The sequence below is a fragment of the Canis aureus genome, chromosome 17, assembly GCF_053574225.1.
Source record: "Canis aureus isolate CA01 chromosome 17, VMU_Caureus_v.1.0, whole genome shotgun sequence".
NCBI lineage: Eukaryota > Metazoa > Chordata > Mammalia > Carnivora > Canidae > Canis > Canis aureus.
Genome location: NC_135627.1, coordinates 39751934 through 39777578, shown reverse-complemented (window position 1 = coordinate 39777578; position 25645 = coordinate 39751934). Strand labels below are relative to the sequence as shown.

Below are 25645 nucleotides of genomic sequence, written 5' to 3'. Positions count from 1 at the left end.
TTTAGGGTGGACCCTTACGGTCCCCACCTCCTGGTATTCATAACTGTGTGTATCCACTTCCCTTGAGTGTGGGCAGGACCTAAGACTTGTTTCTAACCAATAGAATATGACTGGTGACAAAATGCAACTCCCATGATTAAGTTCTCTAAAATATTATGCTGTTACAAACCCACTCTAGAGACTCTATCTCTCTAATTGGCTTTAAAGAAGTAAGTAGACATGTTGGGAGGCATGTGTAGCTAGCATCTGAGGGTGGTCTCTAGAAGCTGAGAGCAGACTCCAGCTGAAGACCAGAAAGATGCTGGGGTGCTCAATCCTACAAATGCAAGAAAATAAATTCTGCTAACAGTCTGAAAAATCTTAGCAAATTCTTCCACGGTTTGCCTGTAGATGAGAATGTAACTTGGCTGACACCCTGATTGCTGGCTTTTGAGACCCTATACAGAGAATTCAGACAAATCATGGTCAGACTCTTGACTTTTTTTTTTTCAGACTCTTGACTTAAAGATACTGTGAGATTATGAATGTGTGCTGCTATAAGGCACTAAGTGTTGTAATTAGCCAAAGAACACAGACGGTAGGTACATAGAGAGGAGATGGGGAGATATATATATGTATTTGGTTTACAATCTAGATCATTCTGCTCCAGAAAGCGTTCTGCCCCAATTTTGAGATGAAAATAGATAACAATAGATAAGTTTTGAAGTCAGAATTAGAAAAATATATTTAATAAAGCAAAAAATTAAAGTCTCATAGGATAAAATAAGGTAATCAAATTATTATTATTTCCTCCTTTATTTTTTAAATTAGTTTTTCTTCTTTTTTTTAAAGATTTTATTTAATTATTCAGAGACACAAAGAGAGAGAGAGGCAGAGACACAGGCAGAGGGAGAAGCAGGCTCCACGCAAGAAGCCACCCCAATGTGGGACTCCATCCCAGGTCTCTAGGTTCACGCCCTGGGCTGAAGGCGGCACTAAACTGCTAAGCCACCAGGGCTGCCCTATCTTTTCCCCTTTAAACTGAAATCACAATAGGATTAATTTCTTTTTCTCTATATTATTATCTAAGGAACTCTGCATTTATTAATTCAGGGTCCATTATTGTATAGTCACCATGAGCTGACTATGAAAATCCCATGGGGAAATGAACACAGCATGTGACAATATAAAACTTCTGAACAATATTCTTTGAGTTTGTATAATTAGCTCAACCCAGGCTACTTAGAAAAATTATAAACACAGTTCATTAAGTTATTTAATACAATACTGTGCCAAAAAATAAAATTCATGTTTAATTCCCAAAGCATATTATGGCTAATGATTGTTTTTTCCTGCAGGTCAGTATTAGCACAAATTCTTAGGATTGAAATTTGGATTTATTTTTTCTGAATTTTTAAAAATCTTTTTAATTTAATTAACCTGTTTATTTTCTTCCTACAATGACAGTCTATCTCTCATACCTACATATTTCAAATTCTCGACATTTCTTAGCATGTACAACTGACAGGAAGAATATTTTAATGTAAATATACAAAAAATATACATATTAAGAATAAATTTTTCCTCAGCTCTACATCAGGTGCTTTCCATTTATGTCACCTCATCACCAAATGAAAGCATAATTTTAAATACGTTATTAAAATTGTTAAAGATACAGTCAATTAATTAAAAAGAAGAAATCAATGTTCCAAACTAAAGATAGCTACAGTTAACCTGGTGTACTTTTGTTTGTTTATATATTTATTTTTATTTTGATAGAACAATTTTAATTTGTTTGATTGTATTTCATGTGTTGTTGAAATACTGATTTATTCATTCAGTCACAAATACACATTACTGGCCTACTCTATGCCAGGTGCTGTCATCCACAGAGAATAGAAAGGTGAGCAAACCAGTCCTCACTGATTAATGGAAGAGACAATTGTTAATCAAATAATCATACAGGTTTTCTCTGAGGAAAATGTGTAAGAAAAAAAAAAAGGACAAAAGGTATAAAGGTCATGAAAAGGAAAAATTATTCACTGAAAAGAGCACTAAACAAGAGTTGACATATATGAATTTTATTCTTAATTCAAAAACTATGTAACTATAGGCAAAGCCTCCCTTTTTAATGCCTCTGTATAGATATATATGTTATATTGTATGATCTGCAGGGTTCTACTAAGGACTAACCCATGCCTCTCCCTCAAAAAGCAAAACAAAACAAAACCGCAGGAGCAGATCTTTCATAACTTGTTCATCTTGCTAACAGATCATTCAACCAAGTCATCTTAAGATCCAATTTCTCAAATTTTCTCTTAAAAAATAAGATTGCCACCACTCATGAGGTCATGACCTGAGAGGGAATCAAGAGTCAGACACTTAACCAACTGAGCCACCCAGGCACCCCAGAAGGAGCTGCTTGGGGCAGCTAGAAAGAAAAAAAAATGTGTGTATATATCTCTACATCTAGATATAGGGATATATACATTAGTGCCCTAGAATTTAAAATTCAATGCCAGTGATGACACTGCTGTAAGCCATGTGTACATGAAGGTGGTTTCTCTGCACAGAGAGAGCATAAGCTGTGGAGTCAGGCACTCCTAAGTTCATATTGTGCCTCAGCTATCTCTTAAGTAGTTTTAGACAAATAACTGAAATTTTCTGAAATCCAATCTACTTAAAACACTATCTAATTTGTAATATTGGTATGGAATCATGGACAATATATTGAAGCATTTACTAGCATTCCTGACTTTTAAGTAGACCTGAATAAATATTACCCATACATATCCTCCAGTACCGAAATTATCCTTAGTGAGAAAGAAATCCACCAACTGACTCAAATATAGTCCAGAAAGAGTCAGGAGCATACGAACAGATAGGGCTTTAATAAAGTAAATATAATCTGCAATTTTGCACATGATTAAATAGCAGAACATCTTTTAAAATGGCATTTAAAAGAAATGCCAGATATAAAAATAACTCTATTTATGATTCTCAGTGGGACAAGATTAAGCCTTAATTCTGAATTAGTAGTAATAAGCTGTTCCTGATCTGATCACATAATTGTTTTTGTTTGCCTTTAAGTTAGTGAAATTCTTTCATCAGTCTAGTTACAGTTGTTAAAAATAGCAAACTTCCGCTGAAAATCCCCTTAGTATTTTCTTAGAAGTAATGATTTAATTGAATTATATGTGGAGTATATGATCATATTCATGAGCTACCTTCTTAAAGAAATACGATTTACTCTGCTATTGGAAATAGTTCAAGTCTCTATATGCAGAAAAGGTGGCAAAACTCTGTTCAAGACATTCTGCATGTGAGAGTGTTATTTGTGGGGAAGCTGACTATATGCTCTAAGACTCAGATGTGCCTAGAACACGGAGACACCATCTCTTTGCCAAAGGATACTTGTCATCACGCCCTGTCCTTAAACTCCCCCTGGGTGTTACACAAACAGAGCTGGGCTGAGGTTCTTGCTTAATGGTTTTATTGCTAAATTCAAAAGAGAACTTTTCAAAGACTTTATTTTACTCAAAAGGTCTTTAATGGAAGCAAATGCCAATTTACATTCTAGTCTTCCAAACACAAATGTAATTACTGAAAATCTCTGTTTAATTGCAATTTCACCATTTGAAATATACTTCAATGTATAAAATATGCTTGCTATATACAAAACCATCTGGCTATACTTTTGCATAATAAACCATATCTTTAGTTCAAAACAACTAATAGAAAAAGGAAGAACTTGGATATTTCATATATTGATTCTGGGTTTTATATCAGTCTCCTACTATACGTTTAAAATAAACTTCACAGTTTGGTATTTGTAAAAGATTAAGAAGAACAATATAATAAGACTTTATACATCCATTATCCAACCTCAACAAGCACTAACATTTCATTGTTTAATTTAGTCCCATTATTACTATCACCATTATCATCATTATTAGTATTTTGCTGAAGTATCTTTAAAACAAATTCCCAGACATTATATTGTTTCTGCTATAAATTCTTCACAATCCATCACTGCCAATAGGGATTTCTCTTAATAAAATTACTATACCATTATCACATCTAACAAAATAAGAAATTCTTAATATTATTTAAAACCCAACACATACTCATATAGTGACAATTGTCTTAAAAAATTTTTATGATACTGAAAAAAAGAAACAAACTTACTGGTCACCACTGCAGGCTTCTGGGGCACCAGTTCATTTTATAAATTAATATACCAACCAAGTATATACCTTGAATTTCCTGTGAGAACTGGATCTCATGTGGTAATCAATGACTAATGGGTTGAAGTTATTCATCGCATGTTTTTTAAAACTATGTCATTAAAAAGGAATAATTTCTTTTACCTATCACTTTTATATCCACTCACTATACAATTTAATAGCATGCTCTGTAATTATTTTGGCAATAAATACAACTATCATTTTACACGATTATTTATGAAAATAATTTCAAGTGTTAGTATACTTATTTTTTCTGTTTATATATATCCCTTTACCTGCTCCAGTCTTTTCAAACAGCCATTGGTTTTAGATTCACAGCATAGATAAAGATGAGACAGGGTAGAGAACAGTAAAAAGGCATTCTGTTATTTTTCGAAGTTCTAAACTTACCATGGAGATTATTTTTTTTCAATTGCTACTAGGAGAAAAAAAGTTTGAAGGAATTTTGTCTTTGTGGAAAACTATCAAGAAATACAGTGGGGACGTCCAGCTGCAGACATTAAAAACATTTACTCAGCCTGGCTGGGATGGAAGGGATGAAAGAAATAGGAATAGAGGGGAGAGATTCTACATGGTGCTTGGGCAGAAATCAGAGAAACCTAGCGGGTTAAGATCACAGAGTCTTGAGCCTAGATTCCATGGCTGAATCCAGGCAAGCAGGAAGGTCCTAGGGTAATAAACTCACCATGCATCTAGGTACTATGGTCCAGACACAGCCATGAACAAACTCCTTTGCCTACCAGTGGCATGAAGACAATGACAGTAGTCATGAAGGGGCCAGGCGGGTTGAGATATAGGCAAGTATTATTTGCGATACATGTGGACCTAGTGAAACAAGAGGAATCACAGTAGACAGATGATCAAGGAACCAGAATATTCTAATTCATTTCAGCATGATGTAGATCATGTGAAATTGAGGGGAGGGGGGAGTGATTTTCAAGTTTGTTTTTTTTTTAATAAAACAAAGAAAAGAAAGTTGTATGTCCAGCACATCTGAACTACTGGCATCAGCCACATCTGATACAATAAAGACTACTGTAGATTTTGCATAGTATCATTTACAAAAACCATCAATTATAGGTAGTATAATTTGTGAACTTTATTTTTGGATTGCATGTAAAAGCCTTCATATTTTATTTTTTTTTTCAAAATTCATGTATTTGGCGTAATACAAAATTTATGATGCCAACAACTCAGAAGTATAAATTTGAAAGCAAAGAAGAATACTGTAGAGCAATACCACCGTGTGTGTATAGAAGCAAGACCCTATATAAAAGCCTAATGTTTCCAAAAACTCTCATTAGATACACTGTTTATTAATCCTTTTTAAAAAGTATAATTAAAAAAGTATAATGAAAGAAAATACCATGGAATCACTACTAATCTTCAAAGATGTATTTTTGAGAAGCATGACATTTAAAAAAATAGGAATCCATACAGGTTTAATACTTAATAACCATACAAATAATACTGACATTCATGATGTACATGGATAGAGCAGTTAATATAAAATCTTGATTCTTCAAGAATTATCACACCACTGACAGAAAACCCAACTGAAGACAAAGAACACAGTCTAGATCTGAATAGCAAGATTATTACTATCGAAGATTACTGCTTCAATTATACTATACCTCACTTCACAAATTCCTCAAAGTTAATTACAAAAATGCAACTGTGGAATTTTAAGATGATATATCATAATACTGTCCTAATGTGAATTACTATTTAGTTATGAATCTCTTAATATTTCTAGGCTATTCTGATTAATTCTGCTCTAGACATTTAGAGAGGAGGTTAAAATGTTAAGTTCCATTAAATGTCAAAAGAATAGCTGGCTTCCAGGGGCCCTCAGGGCTCCTCCTTTCCTTCTCTGCCTATTCTCCTTCTTTCTTAATGATGAATAAGGAAGTTATCTCCACCAAGGAGTAGTTTAACACATTTTATTGACCATGATTCTCCTGGGTGAAGTCACTGTTTTGGGTTGAATGTTGGAGTGTGCAAGAGTATGTCATCCTTTGGGTCTCTTTTTCCATGTGACTAGATTGGTAAAAACTCTGGGGACCTCTTGAAGCTATTTTGAAAGAAGGGCCTTTTTTTTGGGGGGGGGGCTTTAGAATCTTCTTTAACTGCTACCATTTGGCAGCTCACTTAGTGCTACTACCCTGGTCTAAAAGGCATTAGGTGAGTAGTTATACATTTTGGATAAAGTTCTGGTCTAAGGTAACTTAGATTAACCATACTTAAAGTCTACTTTTTTCCCCTTTTACTTCTGTAAAAAACAATAGACAAACAAACAAACAAAACCCAACTTTGGTGAACTGTACAGATAATACCTAAAACTATTTTCTTAAAACAAGAGTCTTCCTGTCTTGGTTTTAGCTGAAGCCCAAAGACGTTAGAATTCAACCATTCCCACATGCAGAAGAGGAGGCCAAGAACCAGTTTGGTACTCTCAGCTTAATGACAATATGAGATGTTTTAAAGTTGGAGATTGGGAAGTTGAAAACCAGGAAATCGGTTAAGAAAAAGCTATCTTATCTATCTGACCTCTCACAATTGTCTGGGAAAGGATGATTCAGTGGAAACACTTAGATTCAATGGTACTTAGACTAATCAAAACCAAGACACCTAAGAAAGGCAATTGGTCAGCTCTTCCAAATGCCGTGGAATGAGAAGTCGCCTCTTTGCATATGGCCTGCCCTTTTGGATATATGAAGTAAAAAGATACACTTATGTTTTCCTTATGAATTGAATATACAGAATGTGAAAGATCAAGAAGCAGAGCTGGTGTACAATTTACTTAGGTCTTTGTAAAAGAGTGGTTGGAGTAGAGAGAAACTTCAGTAGAAAGAAGCGGCAAATGTAAACTATGCATGCCAATGGGAAGAAAGATACTGATTGGAGAAACATGCGAAATGGGTGCATAGCTTTAGGAGATGGGGGGTAATATGTACAAAAGATCTCCAATCACTCTGGAAACAAAGAGGCAGTTTATAAATCCTAGAAGTCAGAGAACACCAATTCTGGATTCTCACAATAGATGAGTTAAGAAAGCCTTTGTGCTTTTTAGCTCCTCTTGGTATTATACTTCAACCACAGAATTGCCAGAGGCAAATCAATGTCTACAGCAGAAGAGAAGTAGCTAGAAAATTAGGGAAAGCTCACCCTATCCCCATTTCTCACTGTAGTCCAGCGGCCTGATGCAGGTCAAGATGAGTCAGAAAACAGTTTTAATTTAAATCAAGTAGAAATCACGGTGATTACTCTGGACTGGACATAATTATTGCATTAGACTTTTAACTTTTTAATGAAAGTGAACTAGTCAGTGACTTCTTTTTAAATACAATCACAAAAAAAAAAGTATAGTACATGCCCCAAATTACCTGCAAAGGCAAAGAAAGAAGTACCCTCACTGGGCTTACTTTGAATGGGTAATGATAATGATTTCTGAGGTATAGTGTGGGTCTGTTCAGTATAAAGACTTTTGCGAATTCCACCTCACTCATTCTGCTTGTTCTATGCAATCGGTTAAAAACATATCCAAAATTGAAATAGACAAAAAAAAGTAGGACCCCCAAATCATTATCACCCCTCTTTGCACTTGTTTTAAAGTCTTCTCTAGAGAATAGCATTCCATAGAACAACAACAGGCGCAGCAGACTTGATATATTTTGAATACAGCAACAAGAAAGCCAGCAAACCCCCAAAGTCCATTGCCTGGCTCCCCCCAGATCCCATTCAAAGGCGAGTGCACGCAACAGAAAAGCAGAAACCCAAGCGGTCACAGAGTTTAAGGGGACTCACCGGAGTTGGGGTCGGAGTTGCCATCTGCTTCGGTCCTCTTGTCCGGAGAGGCCTGGTCGTAGAATTCGTCCTGTGGCTGAACCAGAGGAAGAGGGTGTGAGATCAGGGTTCCACTACCCACCGGCTCGTGGTCTCCTAGACCACTGTCACTGCAGCTTTCCTGGGAGCCATCGGGGAGGTGAAACGTAACGCGGCGCTGCGACTACAAAGAAGACCACAGGACACTCGGATTAACACTCTTCCCAGGTCAAAGGGGCGCGGCCCTACACACAGTCAAACAACTCTTAACACATGATACAACGTAAAAGCAAAACAGATGAAACTTGGAACAAATCTAGCATTGAAATTTACCATTTTCTATTTACCATAGGATGTCTAACTTGCAAAATACAAGAAAGAATTTCAGTCTCAAACGAACAAAAAAACCCCCAATGGTAAACCGTTGAAAATTATAGCAAAAAAAAAGGCAACAAAAGAATATACTAGTTGTCAGTTATTTAAAAAAAAACACCTGAAATAAGCAGAAATATGTAAATATTTGTTCCATAGATCAGAATAAATACATATATAATGTAACATTCCAATTCTTTTGAATGAACAGGCATTTTGTTTACTTAATGGTTTTAAGGTAGTTGCAAAGAAGTCATGATTGCCCACTGCCTCAGACATTACTACCAGACTTTGGTTATAGAACATCCCAGTAGAAAGGTATTAGGAATATTATTCTGGCATCTATTTTTACAATGTCACTATCAGAAGTGACCTAAAATATGTATATCGGTACTTCAATAAATTTTAGTGTTTTAATAAAATAGAAGTGTGCATTTCAGCACAGATTGCTGCTTAGTACTCTTGGTAAATGTTCTTTAGCTGATGTAATCCATGAGATATGAGAATATTTGCAGCTGTGTGGGGTGGAGATTTATGACTTATGGAATTATATGAGAGTAGTAAATTTGTGCTGTATGTCTGACTGCACCTAATTTTCATTCTGCTTTAACAGCCAAAAGACCTTTCAATATCATGTCACATGTGACCACTTTTACTCATATTTAACAAAATTATGAATATATAATAATAAAGTATATAAAATATAAGTATGTAATGTATAATCACTTTATAATACATAAAACTTGTGTTTTTCCCAGAGGCAATTTATAGACTGTATCCATTTCCAAGAAAAAAGAATGCAGTTAGACACAAATGCTATAGATAGATATATTGCCACTCTATAAATGCATTTTTATAGACAACAATAGAACATAGGCTATTTCCTATGAGTCACTGGTTCAAATCCAGCTCAGAGTCATAATGGAGAAGAGCTGATACCACTTTATTGCTGTTCAATGACCTGTGTGAAATGATTTGATAGTTCAGTACATTTTTAATGAACTGATGCCGACATCACATAAACTATAATCATAAATGGTACTAATTGAGTCTATTGTAGCACATTTCACCTTCATGCACAACTATCTCATTCCCTCCTCAATAGATTTGAAACGTGCCTAGGTGAGTGCTCCACAATATGCAAGCCCAACTTGATTATTAATATCTGAAATGTATTTTTCCTTGTATACGAAGATGCTACCATTTTAATTTATTATAGTGCTTTCCTCTCTCATGTGAATTTAACCCTTTAGAGAAAACCAATAATGCAAGTTTTTCTGTTTCTGTTTCAATATGCCCTCAATTCATCTGTATCCTTTTGTGAGAAGCACAGAATTAAGGTCAATGACCAGGTTACCCATTATACACGACTGTCAAACAGCTTTTAAAGTGATGGCCTACTAAAAAGTCTGTAGTTTCAGTGATTATAGTATCTTTGATTTTATCCTTGGAGAATACCTCTTAGTTATAACTCAGGTGAGCCAAAAAGAAGTCAAATACAGGAGAAAGACAATGGGACAGGATATTCTTCAGTCTTTATAAAGTATTTTCAGAGGCCGCATAAGCCATTATAAAGTATACTTTCCATAGACAGAAGGAAAAAAAATCTGCATCTATGATATTCTTCTAAGCATAATTAATATTGCTTTAACTACTATATTTTTTTTTCCTAAAACGTGTGAATCTGTAGCCCCAGTAATACCTGAACCCAGTGTTTCTCACAGAACAGCCATGAGAACTAGTATTAATTGAACACCTACTGGTACATAGCCTGGTGCTATGATTTCACTGAGAATAAGAAAAACATTTTTTTTCAAAACTGTTTCAAATACAATTAGATTCCATCTCACACACATTATATACTATGATATTCCTTTACCACTTTATAAGTGAGAATAAGCAAAGACAGAAATCTAATGTAATTTATTTGCAAGAAGACAGTGTAAATTAGAGTGGTACAATGCTTAAACCGTGGTGGTTTATGAAAATATTTCCTAATTAATTTGACTCAAAGATATTTAAGTCTTAATTGGCAAAATTGTGCACAGTTTATCCTTTTAATGGGAGGTTGGGATGGTGGGGCATATGGACGAAGAATCAGAACATGGATATTATGGAAAGAAGCAAATTGATCAAGCAAATCAATCTTTAATTTATCATCATAATGACTGATGCAAGTACAACAGTGTCTGAAGTATCAAGTAGAAATAAGGAAAGGATATGAAAAAAAATTGAAATGCAGAAAAACAAGGATCCATGAAATGTTAAGAAACAGGAGTTATAAGGTGTTCAAGGACTTAACAGTATTTGTTCAGATGTTGCAGTAGAGAGCGGGTGAGGAAGCCAGAACCCGACCTCTCGGCTAGAAGCCCTTGCTCTGCAGAGACTGGCCCAGGGCAAGTTGCTTTTTCTCTTTGAATGAGTTCCTGGCTTTGCAAGATGAAGAATATAGTGCCTTCACCAGAGAAGTGTTGTAAGGCCCAAGCAGATAAAATAAGAAGCACTGGTGGCGTATGATATTTGATACATAGTAGGTACTCGATACAAAGTTAGTACCATTCTTGAAATTTACAGTTGCATATTCTCTTTTAAGCTCCTGGGCTATCAACATGTAGCTAGTTTTAAGATGTGATTCCTTCCATCAGAAAAAAAAAATGTTCTTCTCTTGTAAGGGAACTGCCTGGACCCCATTACCTTGGCACACCTCCCAAAGTGCTTGTAGATAATGTCAGCTCAGAGCCTTTCGGAGGGAAAGCTGTTTTTGGTGGGAGCAGTGGATGAAGATGGACAGTTTAGAACACGTTGTTTCTCCTCTGAGAAAGTGAAGGTTTTCCTATTATCCTTTCAAGAAACCTATAATTGTTTGCATATTCGAAGAGAGAAAGAGGGATTAGCTTTCTTACTGCCTGCCTCTGGGAATGTTGCCTCTGGGTTATCCCCATGGAAATATACCCAATTTGTGTTATAAATACAGTCAAGCCCTGCCTGACTGAATTGGGACAACATATGTTATCATGAGACTACTTGAGACTTTCTAAAGCCTTCGCACTTTTGTTTTCCTAAAATGTCTCTCTTACCCATTCCATTTTCTCCCATGGTGAGCATTATTATTATTATTGGCTATGTCTTGTTAACGGTTTGAATGTCACATTTGTTTATCTGATTTATCGCTAACAAGTTAGCTCTAGGTCCCTGGCTGCCCTGAGAAGGAATAAGATGGGAACCAGTAACTACTAAGGCTGCTTCATGTTATTTTATCTCAGGGCTGCTGCTATGAATTCTAACCATGCGAAACTTTCATCAGAAATTCTGTACTCTACACAAGCATAAAAGGCCATGCATACAAATATAGGTTCAGGATGCTGCAAGTCGGAAGATGCCACACTGGTTTAATTTAAGAAACATCACGAAACACTTTTACAATATTTTTTCTTGCAGGTTAGTAGAAAGGAAAGAGAGGGAAAATTTAAGAAGCTCAGGGAAGATACACACGTTCCTGTATTGGGCACCGTTCTCTAAGAGTCACTAAAAAAACTCTGAGCTACCTAAGAAATCTCAATCTTTGCCTGAATACTCCTTTCATCTGTTTCTAACTGATACAGAATATTATTCACCAATGAATGATTCACATTCAAGTCTACAATCCCAGTCCCACTAACCTCCAAGGATTCCTATGGCAAAGATTAAGTGGTCAAGTTCATTCTGTCTTTTTTAGTATAACCAAAAGGTAGAAATGAGTGACATGCCTAACACTGATAGGCATTTATTTAATAAGCTACATATCATAGAACTGAACGAATCACAATCCTTAAAATTTTATTGATGTTTACTGACATTGAAAATATTCGTACTCTATTGTTATGTGTAAAAATCAGGTTAGGAAAGATTTTACTTAGCTGAATTACATTTTGTTAATGTGTTTTTTTTTTGTATAAATATGCATAAGCTAAGATCTGACTATGGGTAGATTAGTGTTTATTTTTTATTATTAAAGATTTTATTTATTTATTCATGAGAAACACAGAGAGAGAGGCAGAGACATAGGCAAAGGGAGAAGCAGGCTCCATGCAGGGACCCTGATGTGGGACCCGATCCCGGGTCTCCAGGATCATGCCCTGGGCCGAAGGCAGGCACTAAACTGCTGAGCCACCCAGGGATCCCAGATTAAGTGTTTAAAGTGGTATTGTCTGGTTATGCAATACAGTATTTTAAAATTTCATTATTTTGACCTCACTAAAACTTGCATGGATTATCCTGGCAACAGTAAAACACATTCTAATATTTATGTATTCCTCTTCATCACTCAGAGCAATTAGGGAAAAAATAGAAAACATACAGTCACAGGAGATGGGGTCTCTCTTGAGCTAAGGAATGCCAAACAATTTTACTATCCCTGCTCTGCTATTCTAACTTCTATTCTTTACTTTCTCTACTAAGATTTTGAATCATTGTGGTAAACAATTCCTGTCTTTTTCTCCAATCACAAAATAACAACCTGAATTTGGCACACTATGCCAATTATTACAAGACAAACAAACAAATTTACTAGTCAATAACTGACACCTAAAATAATCGTTCTCTCTAAAATTACACATTGATATTGTGGAAGTAGGAAAAAAAGTGCAGTATTGTTTAAATATGATTTCAAGTGCAGAATTCCTTAAATATCTTTTCAAGGAAATATTCCTAACTCTGATTTAGTTCTTTTAAGCATATTTAAGAAATATTAATGTATCATTCATCTATCTAATCCTAATACACATATACACACACATAAGTTGCCTGAAATTACTTATGATGAAGTAAAAAACAAAAAATTATATTAAAGTTCCATCTGTGAACTGGTTTTTGCTTTACCTGAGCATTAAATCCAATGAATATATGCTCTTTATCTACTTGAATTAATGTTTTCCTATATATCTCCTCTCAAAGTAGCAAAGGAAATCACTCCAAAAAAAGGAAAAAAAGAAAACTGCAGACTGGAAACTGCTGTTTAGTACAAACGTCTCTACTAATATTAATTGGAAACATTTGACCTTTCTTATTTTTAAGAGAACACATTTTAATTGAGATTAAAAAAATAACAGTCATGAGTGTATTCCAAGCCTGAAGCTTTGAGAAGTTGTTTTAAATAACTGTATGGTACATGCTGGATGGCTGGTTTGTATAAGCATCCTCCGAGTGTACCCATTAATCACTATCTCCAGAATATAAGATCTTGTCTTCCCTCTATATTGCCATCAGAGAGAATATGTAGAGAAACGTGTTTAGTCTTTAAGGTCAGGGGCCCTAGGGGTCACCAACCTGGAGCTTCTCCTTGGTAACAAAAAATGTCCAGATGGCAGCCCTCAAGGTCCTTGGAATGTTCTGGCCATGCAAGAAAAGAGTGTCCACAGACAGTTGCTAGGCTAGTTCCTACATTATAAAAGCCTGCTGCATGGAGATTTTAGCAGAGGATGCTAAATTTGTCCAGTCTGCTGCTCCTGGACTCTGTGTAAGTTCCAATAAACCTACATCTTACGGTTTCTGGGTCTTTTCTTCAGCCTTGCCAGACCATCACCCACCCTTCGCTTAGGGTCTGCTGATGTGTGCTACACAATGACAAAATGACATTTTTTTTAAAAGATTTTATTTATTTGTTCATGAGAGACACACAGAGAGGGGCAGAGACAGAGGCAGAGGGAGAAGCAGGCTCCATGCAGGGAGCCTGATGTGGGACTTGATCCCAGAACTCCAGATCATGCCTTGAGCCAAAGGCAGATGCTCAACCGCTGAGCCACCCAGGTGTCTCAACAAAAGAACATATTTCCAACTAAAGCTACTAACTCAATTCAAAGGAAGTTCTGGGCAGTCCGGGTAGTTCAGTGGTTTAGCGCCGCCTTCAGCCCAGGGTGTGATCCTGGAGACCCAGGCTGGAGTCCCATGTTTGGGCTCCCTGCGTGGAGCCTGCTTCTCCCTCTGCCTCTGTCTCTGCCTCTCTCTCTTACTCTGTTTCTTTCATGAATAAATAAATAAAATCTTTTAAAAAAATAATTGTTTAAAAAAATAGGAAGTTCCTCGACAGCTCCTTGCCATCTACAATCAATACACCTTCATCCTCTTAGTAAAATACAGAATTGAGTGAAATTCATGGTAAATTAGAATATAAGGTAAGTGGGACCCAAAAGCAATCTGTGATTATAAGTCTAATTTGCTACTGCTCAATACTTGCAGGCTCAACTAAGGGAATCTAATATTAATACACACATGTTCTTTTTTATTCATGTTTGAGAGATGAGGTCCAAAATGGTAAATCAAGAAGAGATTTCTGGATTTATGACTTAGGAAAATTACTAGTAATTATGAGTAAAATGAGCTCATTATCAAAAAAAGGAATAGTTTTGAAGGACAAAATCATAAGGAAATTTTTGACTAGTGATAAATGAAATGTTTTGAGCACCGAATTATTTTATAATGAGTCATTTTACTATTTGTAAGTGGAAAAATGAGTCATTCTCCTCTCCTGTTTATTGGGAGTATATTTGATTAAATGGTTCTGCTAATGTAGCCTTTATTTATTTATTTTAGCTGCAAATTACTTAGAGATTTTCTATTTTATTTTATTTTATTATTTTTTTAAGAGATTTTCTATTTTAATGTTACATTTCTTTTTCAGATAAGGAAATAAGGTAAAGTGACTTGTCTATGGAAGTTGCAGTGGAAACTAGAACGCTTATTTTCTGGTTTTCAACACGAAGCACTACTCATCATTCATCCTTCTACTTAATAAATTAATTGTTGAGCACCTACTATATGCTAGACATCATTCTAGCTCCTAAGAATAAAGTGGCGAATAAGACAAACAGTATATCCCACAACTTCCTAAGAAGTCAAATTTCATTAGGCTAGTTTCTACCAGTTCTGATGATGTTTTTGGCCAGCAGGTTTTAAAACGTGATTTCCTTCTAATTCTTGCAAACTCTGCAGACTTAGGGAAGGTCAGCGCATGAATGGGAAACCTTCACTAATTAACAATAGCCTAGGGAGAAAAAAAAGAAAGAAGGGGAGTGTTTCTGAGTTTATGCCAAAATAATATCTAGATCTGTTGCCTTCCCTGGATTGGAATTCACTGCCAATTTGTGAAGATGAAAAATAAAAAGGCTAAAAGAGTAACTGAGACTTGTAGAGCAGGCTGTTGACTCAAATACAGAATTCTTGTTAACTTTGCATATCCTTGAAAAATTATTTTTCATCTCCAGGTAGAGAAATGTAACAGCCCCAAATAAGAATTGATGAAATCAAACCCATCAAGTTTTTCTGAGAACATATACATTTGACATTTTATAAGCTTATAATGAATATTTATTTACTGGATGAAGATGATTGACCCAGAATTGAACCAGGAAATCTAAAAAGGATGTAGTACAAATGAAGTATCATTGTCCATCTTCCAAAGGTGATTTCCATGGGAAAAGATCTCTGTCTCCCCAGCAAGTTTACTGTCTTATTTTAAGAGTTGCAAAATGAAACGTGATAACAATCCACCAAATGGTCTGTCTTTTCTTTCTTTCCTCTTTCAAGTTTACATCCTAGAATATTTGGAGACAAATAGGAAGGGTTGGCTTGTGTTTGAGAAAGATAGATAACAACTTCCCTTACCAAAGGTGTTGGATGTAAAAGTATCAACAACTTTAAAATGATTTTTTTTTATTCTGAGAGATATCAATGTTATTTAGAGATATAACTAGGGTCTGGATGATTACTGGCCATATAAAATTGAGTAGCATTTTCAGGGGAAACGGTGAGTGTTCATCTATACTCTACTTATTATCACTCATTAAACAGTTGGCTACTTGAAGACCGGCAACTGCTTAATTTCAGCACACGTGTCAATTTTTGTCAACCTTCACTACTCAACTGTATATTTAGTTGAGGAAACTTGTTTCAGTGTATGTGGGGAACCCACATGAACTTAAACTTAGCCTGTTTAGTTTGCAGTCTTATTATGAAATGACCCTCAAATTAAGGACCTGTCTTTTGTGCTTTATAAATAAAGTACATTGAATAGAAGCACCTGTGGCTCTTAGAAGCACCTATGGCTGAAGAGACTCATATTAATAATTTGAGGTTAAAATTTTTAAATATTTTTATTTCCTTTTGATCTCAGTATGATTTGTGAGAAAAGTAGGACGCATTTCTCTTCATGTGCGAAAAACAATTGATAGCTTTAAGAATAAAAGTAAATTCCTTGTACTCTTTCTGGGTGTAAACTTGGTGCTTGAATTTAAATATTAGGAAAAAGCATACAATACGAATCTCCTCCCTACATCAAAAGTGTCTGAGTCAACTTTCCTCTTTGGTTTGGTGACATCACCCCACCCTTAAATTTCCTCTGGGGTCCCAGGCAAGTAGAGAGGATTAAGAATTGTCAGAGTTGTTGGTTATTTTGCTTCTTATATTCTTATTTAGTTCCTGCTATCAGAAACAACCTCAACCTATTTCTCACAGTTAAATGTTGCCCAGTAGGAATGCAGCACTTTATCTGAGCATACAAAATATAAAATGATTACATTAAACAGGAGCAGCTGCTCCTGAATCTGCAAGCAGAATTTTTGCATCTATAAATTATATGTACAGAAATAGGGAAGAAACGACTCAGCAAGAGTCCTTTCCAATTTAGTTTTCTAGTATAAACAAATCCATGTGACAAAGTAAGTTACCCTTATCATATTTACAAAATCAGCACACATAATAGTTACAGCAATTTAATTAGAAATTACACAAAGTTATCACTGTTATTAAGTAAAAATATAGAATCCATTGACATAGCATTGGTCTTTTACAAAAAGTAAGTCTTTTCTTTGAGTAATAAAAAAATCACTGAAAAATAATAGGTCAAATCTGTAAGTATTGATAAATGAAATAGAGTCTGATTTTGTGTCTAGAATTCAAGAATTTATCTCAAGTAATTCTAGCAGAATTAACAAAGAGACAAGAGGCATCTCCCTAGCATTTCTGTTAATAATTCTCAATACAAATAAGACTTGTAAAACCGAAGTAGGCCATATTTACTTTAAGTAATTAGTATCTTTTTAGGAGGTAGCCCCAATTTTATAATTAAGCTCAGACCATGGGCATTTGACTCAGAAAAGAGTTTAAGCATGCACTCATACCCATATTCCCACCCCCCCACACACACATAAACATACACATCCACATTAAACTTCCCCTGTGTATCATAATTACCTACTAAGAATAAAAACTAGTAATTCAAGGCTTTATAGGACAGATTATGTTATTCTACATTAGACAAATGGAAGAAACCATCTGTATGAATCATCCAAATAATAATTCTGTATGAATTATCCAAAATAATATTGTATACTACAATACAATAAGGTTGTTTAAAAGTCCTCATGAAGGATTGTTAATTTACACCTAAAATGTGATATAATTTGTTTCATTTGATCTCGTGCCCCACATAGCAGTTTGATTTTATTTATTCATTTTCTAATTTTGCCTTCTTTTGGTTCTCTCAAAAGATGTCAATGAAAATACTGTTTATAGTTGAGAAATTTTGATTAGGAATGTGTGATATTCAAGTCATTTTTTAAGATTAAGTTAGGAAGAAAATGAGGGTACTTTTAAGAATATAATACAACATAGATATAAATTTGTGTCTGTGTATTTATATATGCATATATTATACAAAATTTATGCACAAACTCCCTCCACTACAGACAAATGTCTTAGAACATGAAATTTCTCCATTCTTAGACAAGGAAATTATTTCTGAGATCTGTCAATTATACCTGAGATTTGTACTTTATTAATTTTGAAAATTAAATCCAAACTTTAATAATTGAATCTAAGAAAACCTGAATTAATATGGATAAATTCTGATGCCATAAAGCACATTCTAGAAATAGTCTTTTTGTAGTTATATTTAGTGACATATAATATCCAACCTTGCCTGGTGACAAAAAATTACTTGTTTAGCAATGATACTTCATTTAGGGTAGAATTCATCATATAAAATTATGATTATAAGATGAGGAAAAACATTCATTAAATAAACAAAATTGTATAAAACATCTTTTAAATTCTTTCAAGGAGGAGCTACTTAATAAACTAAATACTGCAGTGATAGCACAATATTTTTAAATATTTTGGAGTTCTGGTTTTGAATTGTTATGAGAGCATGACATTATATTGTACAGTCTCAAGGTGCCAGCTCTCTCTTTTACAATCTGATTTTACTTCCTGATATGTCTAAAAGCCGTCTGTAGTGGTGAACAATAGTAGTTTAAGAAGGAGACACTGCAAAATGATATGGCACATTTTCTTCAATGGCTTCAAAACTTTGAAGGCCATTATGAAAGAGGAATTCCAAAATATTTTGAGAAATTATAATATTAATTATAGTAGGTACAAAGGGGGAAGTTTGAAGGACAACAGTCACCTAAATGTATAATTTCTGTTCCTTGGGATAAAGATCAGTCTTGACTTTATTCTCAGCTTAATGTATGGGAATGTACATTTTGGATCATAAATTTAGAAAACATAGTGAGGTGGTATAGTATGAGAGAATGAGATGAATGTGATGGACTTCCATAGGGGCTTTGAATTACACAAATCTGAGAATATGTTTTCCAAACAAGTTTGCTACATACATACAGAGCAGTACCATTTGGATATGGGAATCATATCAAAATATTTTTAAAAGAATTAATAAGCATTATTCTGTAGACTTTAAAACACTGATATCCTAATAAGCTGGAAAAATGTTTTAAGCCTTGAAAAATGTAATATGTAACTGCCTCCTCTACGCTGTAAGAATCAGAGCCTTTTAGTGATCTTAAGAAAACACAGAAACTAACCCAGTTGGAATAAACACAAGCAAGATTTTATATTACTTTTCTCCTCGGTAGAGAGGCCTTTGTTCTGAAGTCAAATTGGGTGGATTGTATTTAAAAAAATATATATATCCACCTATTATTGCAGATAGTCACTGTGACTTTGGGCCTGATATCTGAAATAAAAACCCCTCCCACAGCTCATTGATAATCACATTTGCCCTGTGGCTCTTAGTCTTTCTTTTGAAAACATTACTGAGTCACCAATCTAACTTATTTGTAAACTGGGGATTATTTGTTTTCCCTGAATACAAATATAAAATTCAAACATATGTCAGGAACTTCTGCATGTCAAAAGCTTCTGTAGATTTAGGTAGGTAGCATCTATAAAATAATGTGCTATACTCAGAAAAATATGGTTACTTTTGAAGAGACAAAACTCTCAAATATGCTCCAAATCTGAATACATCACATTCAGAAGGTAAAGATTCAAATACCTGAGCAATGTTTTTGAACAGAAGAAAGTAAACACGTGTTAAGTCCACTTGACTCTAAGATCCAATATGTGTGCACAGAAATGCCTTCTAAGTTTTGTCTGGGGCAGAGAGGGAAAGACAGTTTCAGAATGAGACTATAAGATTTCCCCTTGAGAGGTAACTTACTATGTAGTACAAGTTAGCCTGCACACTTAAAATTTGAGAACTGTAAGACAGCTTCCAATATGAAAAAAAATATTAAATTTCCTAACTTTTACATTTAGGACCTTGAAATCCAGGAATATATTATCCTATTTACAGAATGTTGAGAATTATTAACAAATTGCTAGTCTAGGATACACTTTTTTCAAAGAAATATTGTAATCAACAATTATTTCTATGTGTGCTCAGAATGCAGGCAAAGTACAGTTAAATATTTGCAAGAAAACTTTAGGATATATTTTAAAAGATTTGAACAGAAAGAGCTAATATATAAACTATGGGCTTTGGCTATAACACATTAATATTGTTCATCCATTGCAACAGGTGTACAAAACTAAAGTAGAACATTAATAGGAAAGATTGCTCAGGAAGAGAGTATCTATGGGAAGTCTGTGTTCATTGTATTTTGATAAACCTAAAACTGCTTTACAAATGGCCTATTAGACAGGGAGAGGATGTGGGCAAGGACTTCTGTAGTGAGAGTGGAGGGGATGTAAGGCCATTTCCAAGGAACTTAAATGATAGCACTATTCTGTATCATGTTGAATGTTAATTTTTTGAGTGTGTGTGTGTGTGTGTGTGTGTGTTGGAGATACAAACACTCATGTATCATTATATTTAGCTCTTAGTGGATATTTTTAAGTCTTAAATAAAGATTCTAATTTATATAATTATATGCATTTAAAAAGTATTTCTACATTCACGTGATTTTATTATTGTCTAAAACTATCCCTTGTTCCTTTAAAAATATTTGAAACCTATACACTTTAAAAGGTACTCCATTAAATAGACATTTTAATTCATATTTTATAATGATATAAACCTATCTTGACACTTCTAGGAGCATATTTCAGAGTTAACTTCATGAAAATGAAATGAAATATTCCTCATATCAGAAAATAATTCTGATCTACTCCATGGACTAGCCTGACAGATGAAAGAAGATAGATGATGATATTTTGGGAATTAGGAATTACCTATCCTGGAATAGATCATAGAGTTTAGTGTCTATAGAAGGAATTTTATCTTAGATTTCACAGACTGACAAACTGCATACAGAATGCAGCTCAGATATCTCATTTGATCCCTAACTTTTCCTAGATATGAAAATCTAGCAGATTTTCATCAGACATACAGTTTGGGTGATAACTGGTCAAACATAGCAGCTAACCAATTTCAGTTTCTGGAAAACTCTGTTGGAAAAAAGTTCTTTCAGTGCAAGGACATGATCATTGGACTTCCATACATACGTAATCTCTTCCAAGGTACATAGCATAATATCGTTTGACTAAAAAACACAATCATCATGTTTCTGGTGAAAGAAGGAATTAAGAATTAACAATCTGATATTTAAATTTATTTTAGCAATATATGTTAAATAGATGCTAAGTATATTTATAAACAATAAATATAATCATATATAAATATTTGTTAAAATTTTTCTAATTCAATTTATTCACTAATTTCATTACTAGGCTTCAAAATTTTTTTTAAGACTCTATTTACTTATTCATGAGAGACACAGAGAGAGAGAGAGAGAGAGAGAGAGAGAGAGAGGCAGAGACACAGGCAGAGGGAGAAGCAGGCTCCATGCAGGGAGCCCGATGTGGGCCTGGATCCCGGGTCTCCAGGACCATGCCCTGGCTGAAGGCAGTGCTAAACCACTGAACCACCCAGGCTGCCCTAGGCTTCAAATTTCAAGCAAGAGATATATGTACCAGAAAAATAGAGTAAAAGAAAAACTATCTAAATTATGAGTCCTCAAAAAATGAACATCTCTGAAACTGTATCATTTGAAGAATTTGTAAATGTGGAGAATACATGCTAAAATACAATGGTTTAAGCTTTAAGAAATTCCTAAAAGAATTGTACTTAGCTATTCAACAAACATTGTTAATCATCTACTTTCTATCAAGTACTCTTATATACTGAGGGAACTTTGGCAATCAAAATGTCACAATTTCTCCACTCCTAAGGCTTACTTACAGTCTAGTAAGTAAAATTGGCTGGAATAAGTAATTACAAATGTGTTAGGTATTATAAAGGAGAAATTTAAGGTCCAATAGATGTGTATAAGAGAAGGTTCCAGCTCACCCAGGGAAACCTTCCAATAAGAGATATTCCAGTTCGTGCATGGCCTTGTCAGACATTAGGAGGCTATAACTCATATTCCCACTAGTTTATAAATCCATGCAAAATACCCCCCCCCCAGGATTAAACTCTTGTCTCTTTCTTTCTTTCTTTCTTTCTTTCTTTCTTTCTTTCTTTCTTTCTTTCTTTCTTTCTTTTCTTTCTTTCGTAGAATACAAACTCTGTAACTCCTAAGTAAAAAAAACATCATAAATTCTAGTTGCTTTTGAAGCACATTTCCCAACATGTATGAGGATCTCTCTTTTTTCTTTTTACTGATTTCACCTAAATACATTGATATATATATGAATATATATCATATATATGAATGTAGTAACACTTATCTTTTTGAGATTAAATTATTAGGTCCCAATAATGCTGAGTACTTAATAATGGTGCTCTGTTACAGCCTCCATTGTTTCTTTCAACATCTGATTTCTTTCAACTTCTGAAATTAATTTTCAGCTTATTATCTGAAAGTATGATCAAGATCATATGTGAAGAAATTATGACTAATCAAAACTAGAAGTAGGAATTCTTGAAAGGGAGGAACCCTGTATTCTTTGACTTGATATATCTAGCGCTTAGTACAGCCCTTAACATCTGATAGGTACTCCAAATATGTATTGAATCAAAATACATAACAATCTACATAATCACAAAGATTTCTTTTCCTTAACATTGTCAATATAAAAGAACTAGTTTGACTGAGTTTTCCTTTAAACACTAAAGGAAAGTACTTATCTGTTAAAACAAACAAACAAACAAACAAACAAACAAACAAAAACATTACTACAAATTTACCTGAGTTGACAGAAGGAAAAAAGAGGAAATAAGCTCTGCATTTCTTTTAATAATTTTTAAAAAGCATATTTAAATAAATGCAAGTGAATGGACTCTATAGGAGTGTTGATTATCTCAATAGATTTTTCCACCATTTTAATTCTGAAGACCATTTAACAGTTGTAACCCTGCCTACAGTGTCTTCTTCTCTGGGAACTGCAAGGGACTCTGCCAAGGATGAACCCTTGGATCATGCAAGAAAACACAAAATCATAGCCTGATCTCATCAAAACCAGCACTTAAATCCAATGGGTCCTATCTGACAAATGATGTTCAGTTTCTTGAAGGCAGGTAAAAAAAAAAAGAAGAAGAAGAAGAAGAAGAAGAAGAAGAAGAAGAAGAAAAGAAAAGAGTACAAAACAGCTATGCAGAGTAGAAAATAGAAAAGAAGCTTTCAAGCATTTCCTTATTTTCACATGGAGAAAATATTTAAAATGTTAGGTGTGTTAAATAACAAAAGTCTAAATCTTTTTTAAAAAACCTTTTACTTATTCATTTGACAGAAAGAGAGAGAGAAAGAACAAACAAGGAGCAGGCAGAGGGAGAGGGAGAAGCACTCTCTGATGAGCAGGGAGCCTGATATGGGACTCAATCCTAGGACACTGGGATCATGACCTGAGACAAAGCCAGATGCTTACCCAATTGAGCCACCCAGGTGTCCTAAAATTCTAAGTCTTACAGAATATTTTAATGCTATGGAATGCTGGGATAAGAAATGTTGGCTAGAAAAAAATTAAAAAAGAAAATGTTGGCTAGAAATTTTTTCATGCAATCTTCTTATGGAAGATTATTATGGCATCTCTCCTTATAGAAAATCAATTCTTTAAAAAATATTTAGTTTAAATGTTTTAAAAGTTACAGTATAAAAAAACATAAGCCACAATGAGCATAAAATAATTTATCAAGGAAATATGTATTTATGATAAACACCATTAAAGTAAATAATGCTCAGAAACAAAATAAAATCTTCAAATAATTACATTAAAATTTATTTATTACATAAATCTTTTACTTAGGTGAATAATTTGTTGCAATGACAATTGGTAGATATATCTTGCTATAGAAAGAATAATGACCTTTTCTAGAGTCAAAAAATACCTTAGAATGTATTTACTCCCAATAGAGTTTAATTTCATATTGTGATGATTAATCAGAGTGAATGACTTTATTTTCTGCTGTTTTAACTACAAGAAATGATCTCTTCTGTTTTTATCCTATTATAAGGATCGTTACAAAAATGGGAAACAATTAACACTGGGTTTAATGCCTGAGTGCTATAGAGCTGAAGTAATTGCACTCAAGGTCTGCTAACTTTTTAATCAGGCATTTGGTTGCAAGCTGCTCGCAATTGATTCTGAGAGAACTAACACCATCTAAGGAGGAAAGCAGGTGTGCCAGAAAAGCAGGCATGTTGGCAAAACAAATGAAAGATTTTAAAAGGAAAAGGAAAAAAAAAAAAAGTAAAACCAAAGCAAAATGCTTGTCAGCAGGCCATTTACTTGGCTCAGACTGTTACTGAACAAAGCACGTTGTGCAAGCAAGCATGGTGGTGGAAGCCCCACTGACCTACTGCTTTCAAAGGGTAATACTAAAGCTTAGCAGCAAGGAGCTCTGTCCATCTCAATATTAGTGAATTGAGTTAATTAACAGAGAAGGCCTGAAATTTCCATATTCAGTAGAGTTGAGACACCATCAGAGGTTTCTGGAATTACATTCTAATTAGAAAAGCTCCCACTTCTTTGCATCCAGGCTACTCTTTGAAAAACAAATTTGGTTAGGTACTTTGTTCTCTCTTAAAAGACAAAAAAAAATCTACAGTCTTCCTCCAAAGCTAATGACATTTTTCCTTTTCTTTCTTTAATAAGTGTCATTCTCCTACTGTGAAAGTGACTCCTTTTTAGGTATGTTGCACACATTTAAAGGTGCATGCATTGCTTAGGAGCACCTCAGGGTGGGGGCTGTTTAAAAAAAATCCCCTCCTCCATTGTTTCTTGAAATGGGAGCTGCTAAGAATTCACATTCCTGTGCTTTCCACACAGTAGATACATAATTATAAAATTCCAAGTTTGAAATTTCTTATAATAGTTAGGTACACTGTAGATCTCCCTTTACACAGAGAGAGGAAAACAAATGACAGATTTGGCCATTTACCTGGTGAATTCCTAGACAGTTGTGATTGCTTTCTTGAATCCCCCAAAAGAATATGTGAAGAAGAGTATAAAGCAGAATTATCTTTTGGCCCAAAAGAGCAAGTCAGAGTAGGGGCGAGGGTGGGGTTATGATAAGAAAAAGCAAACAGCAGAAACAAGATTCCGAAAGTCCTGTGTGCATTTTTATTACATGTGCATGTCTGGGCCACCAGGGAATCTACAAATTAGGTTATCTCAGCATGGAGAGATCAACGGATCTAAAATATCAGATAGCTATTTACATGAGTTTCCACTCTAGCTCCATACAGTTATGGAAGACTCAGCTCATTTGTGCGGATCACTTAACTTCCCATGAGCTCTCCCTTATCCTCTTCCATAAACAGCTCTCACTGAGTCATTGCAGCATCTGCTGTTACTAGGTGAATGGCTAATACAAATGAAAGAGCACACCAAGTTCCTTAATCATATGAGGTTCTCACACAGGTATGAATCTGAGCAGTTCAGGAGGTGGGAGAACAAAGAGACCCGTGGGCAAGGAGCCCCTTCATGGCTCAGATTACGTCGCA

The 25645-nt window shown here is 34.6% G+C and overlaps 1 protein-coding gene across 6 annotated transcripts in view; it reads right to left on the bottom strand.

Moving 5' to 3' along the window:
- PCDH9 (protocadherin 9) overlaps positions 1–25645 on the bottom strand; it is an 895581-nt gene that overhangs the window by 309451 nt on the left and 560485 nt on the right. For 3 of the 6 annotated variants that reach the window (XM_077855430.1, XM_077855429.1, XM_077855432.1), the window contains one exon: positions 8034–8109. In XM_077855430.1, coding sequence (XP_077711556.1) covers positions 8034–8109 — 76 coding nt within the window. Of the gene's footprint in view, positions 1–8033; positions 8236–25645 lie in introns of all 6 variants that reach the window. The other 3 variants (XM_077855426.1, XM_077855427.1, XM_077855428.1) reach the window with 1 other exon arrangement.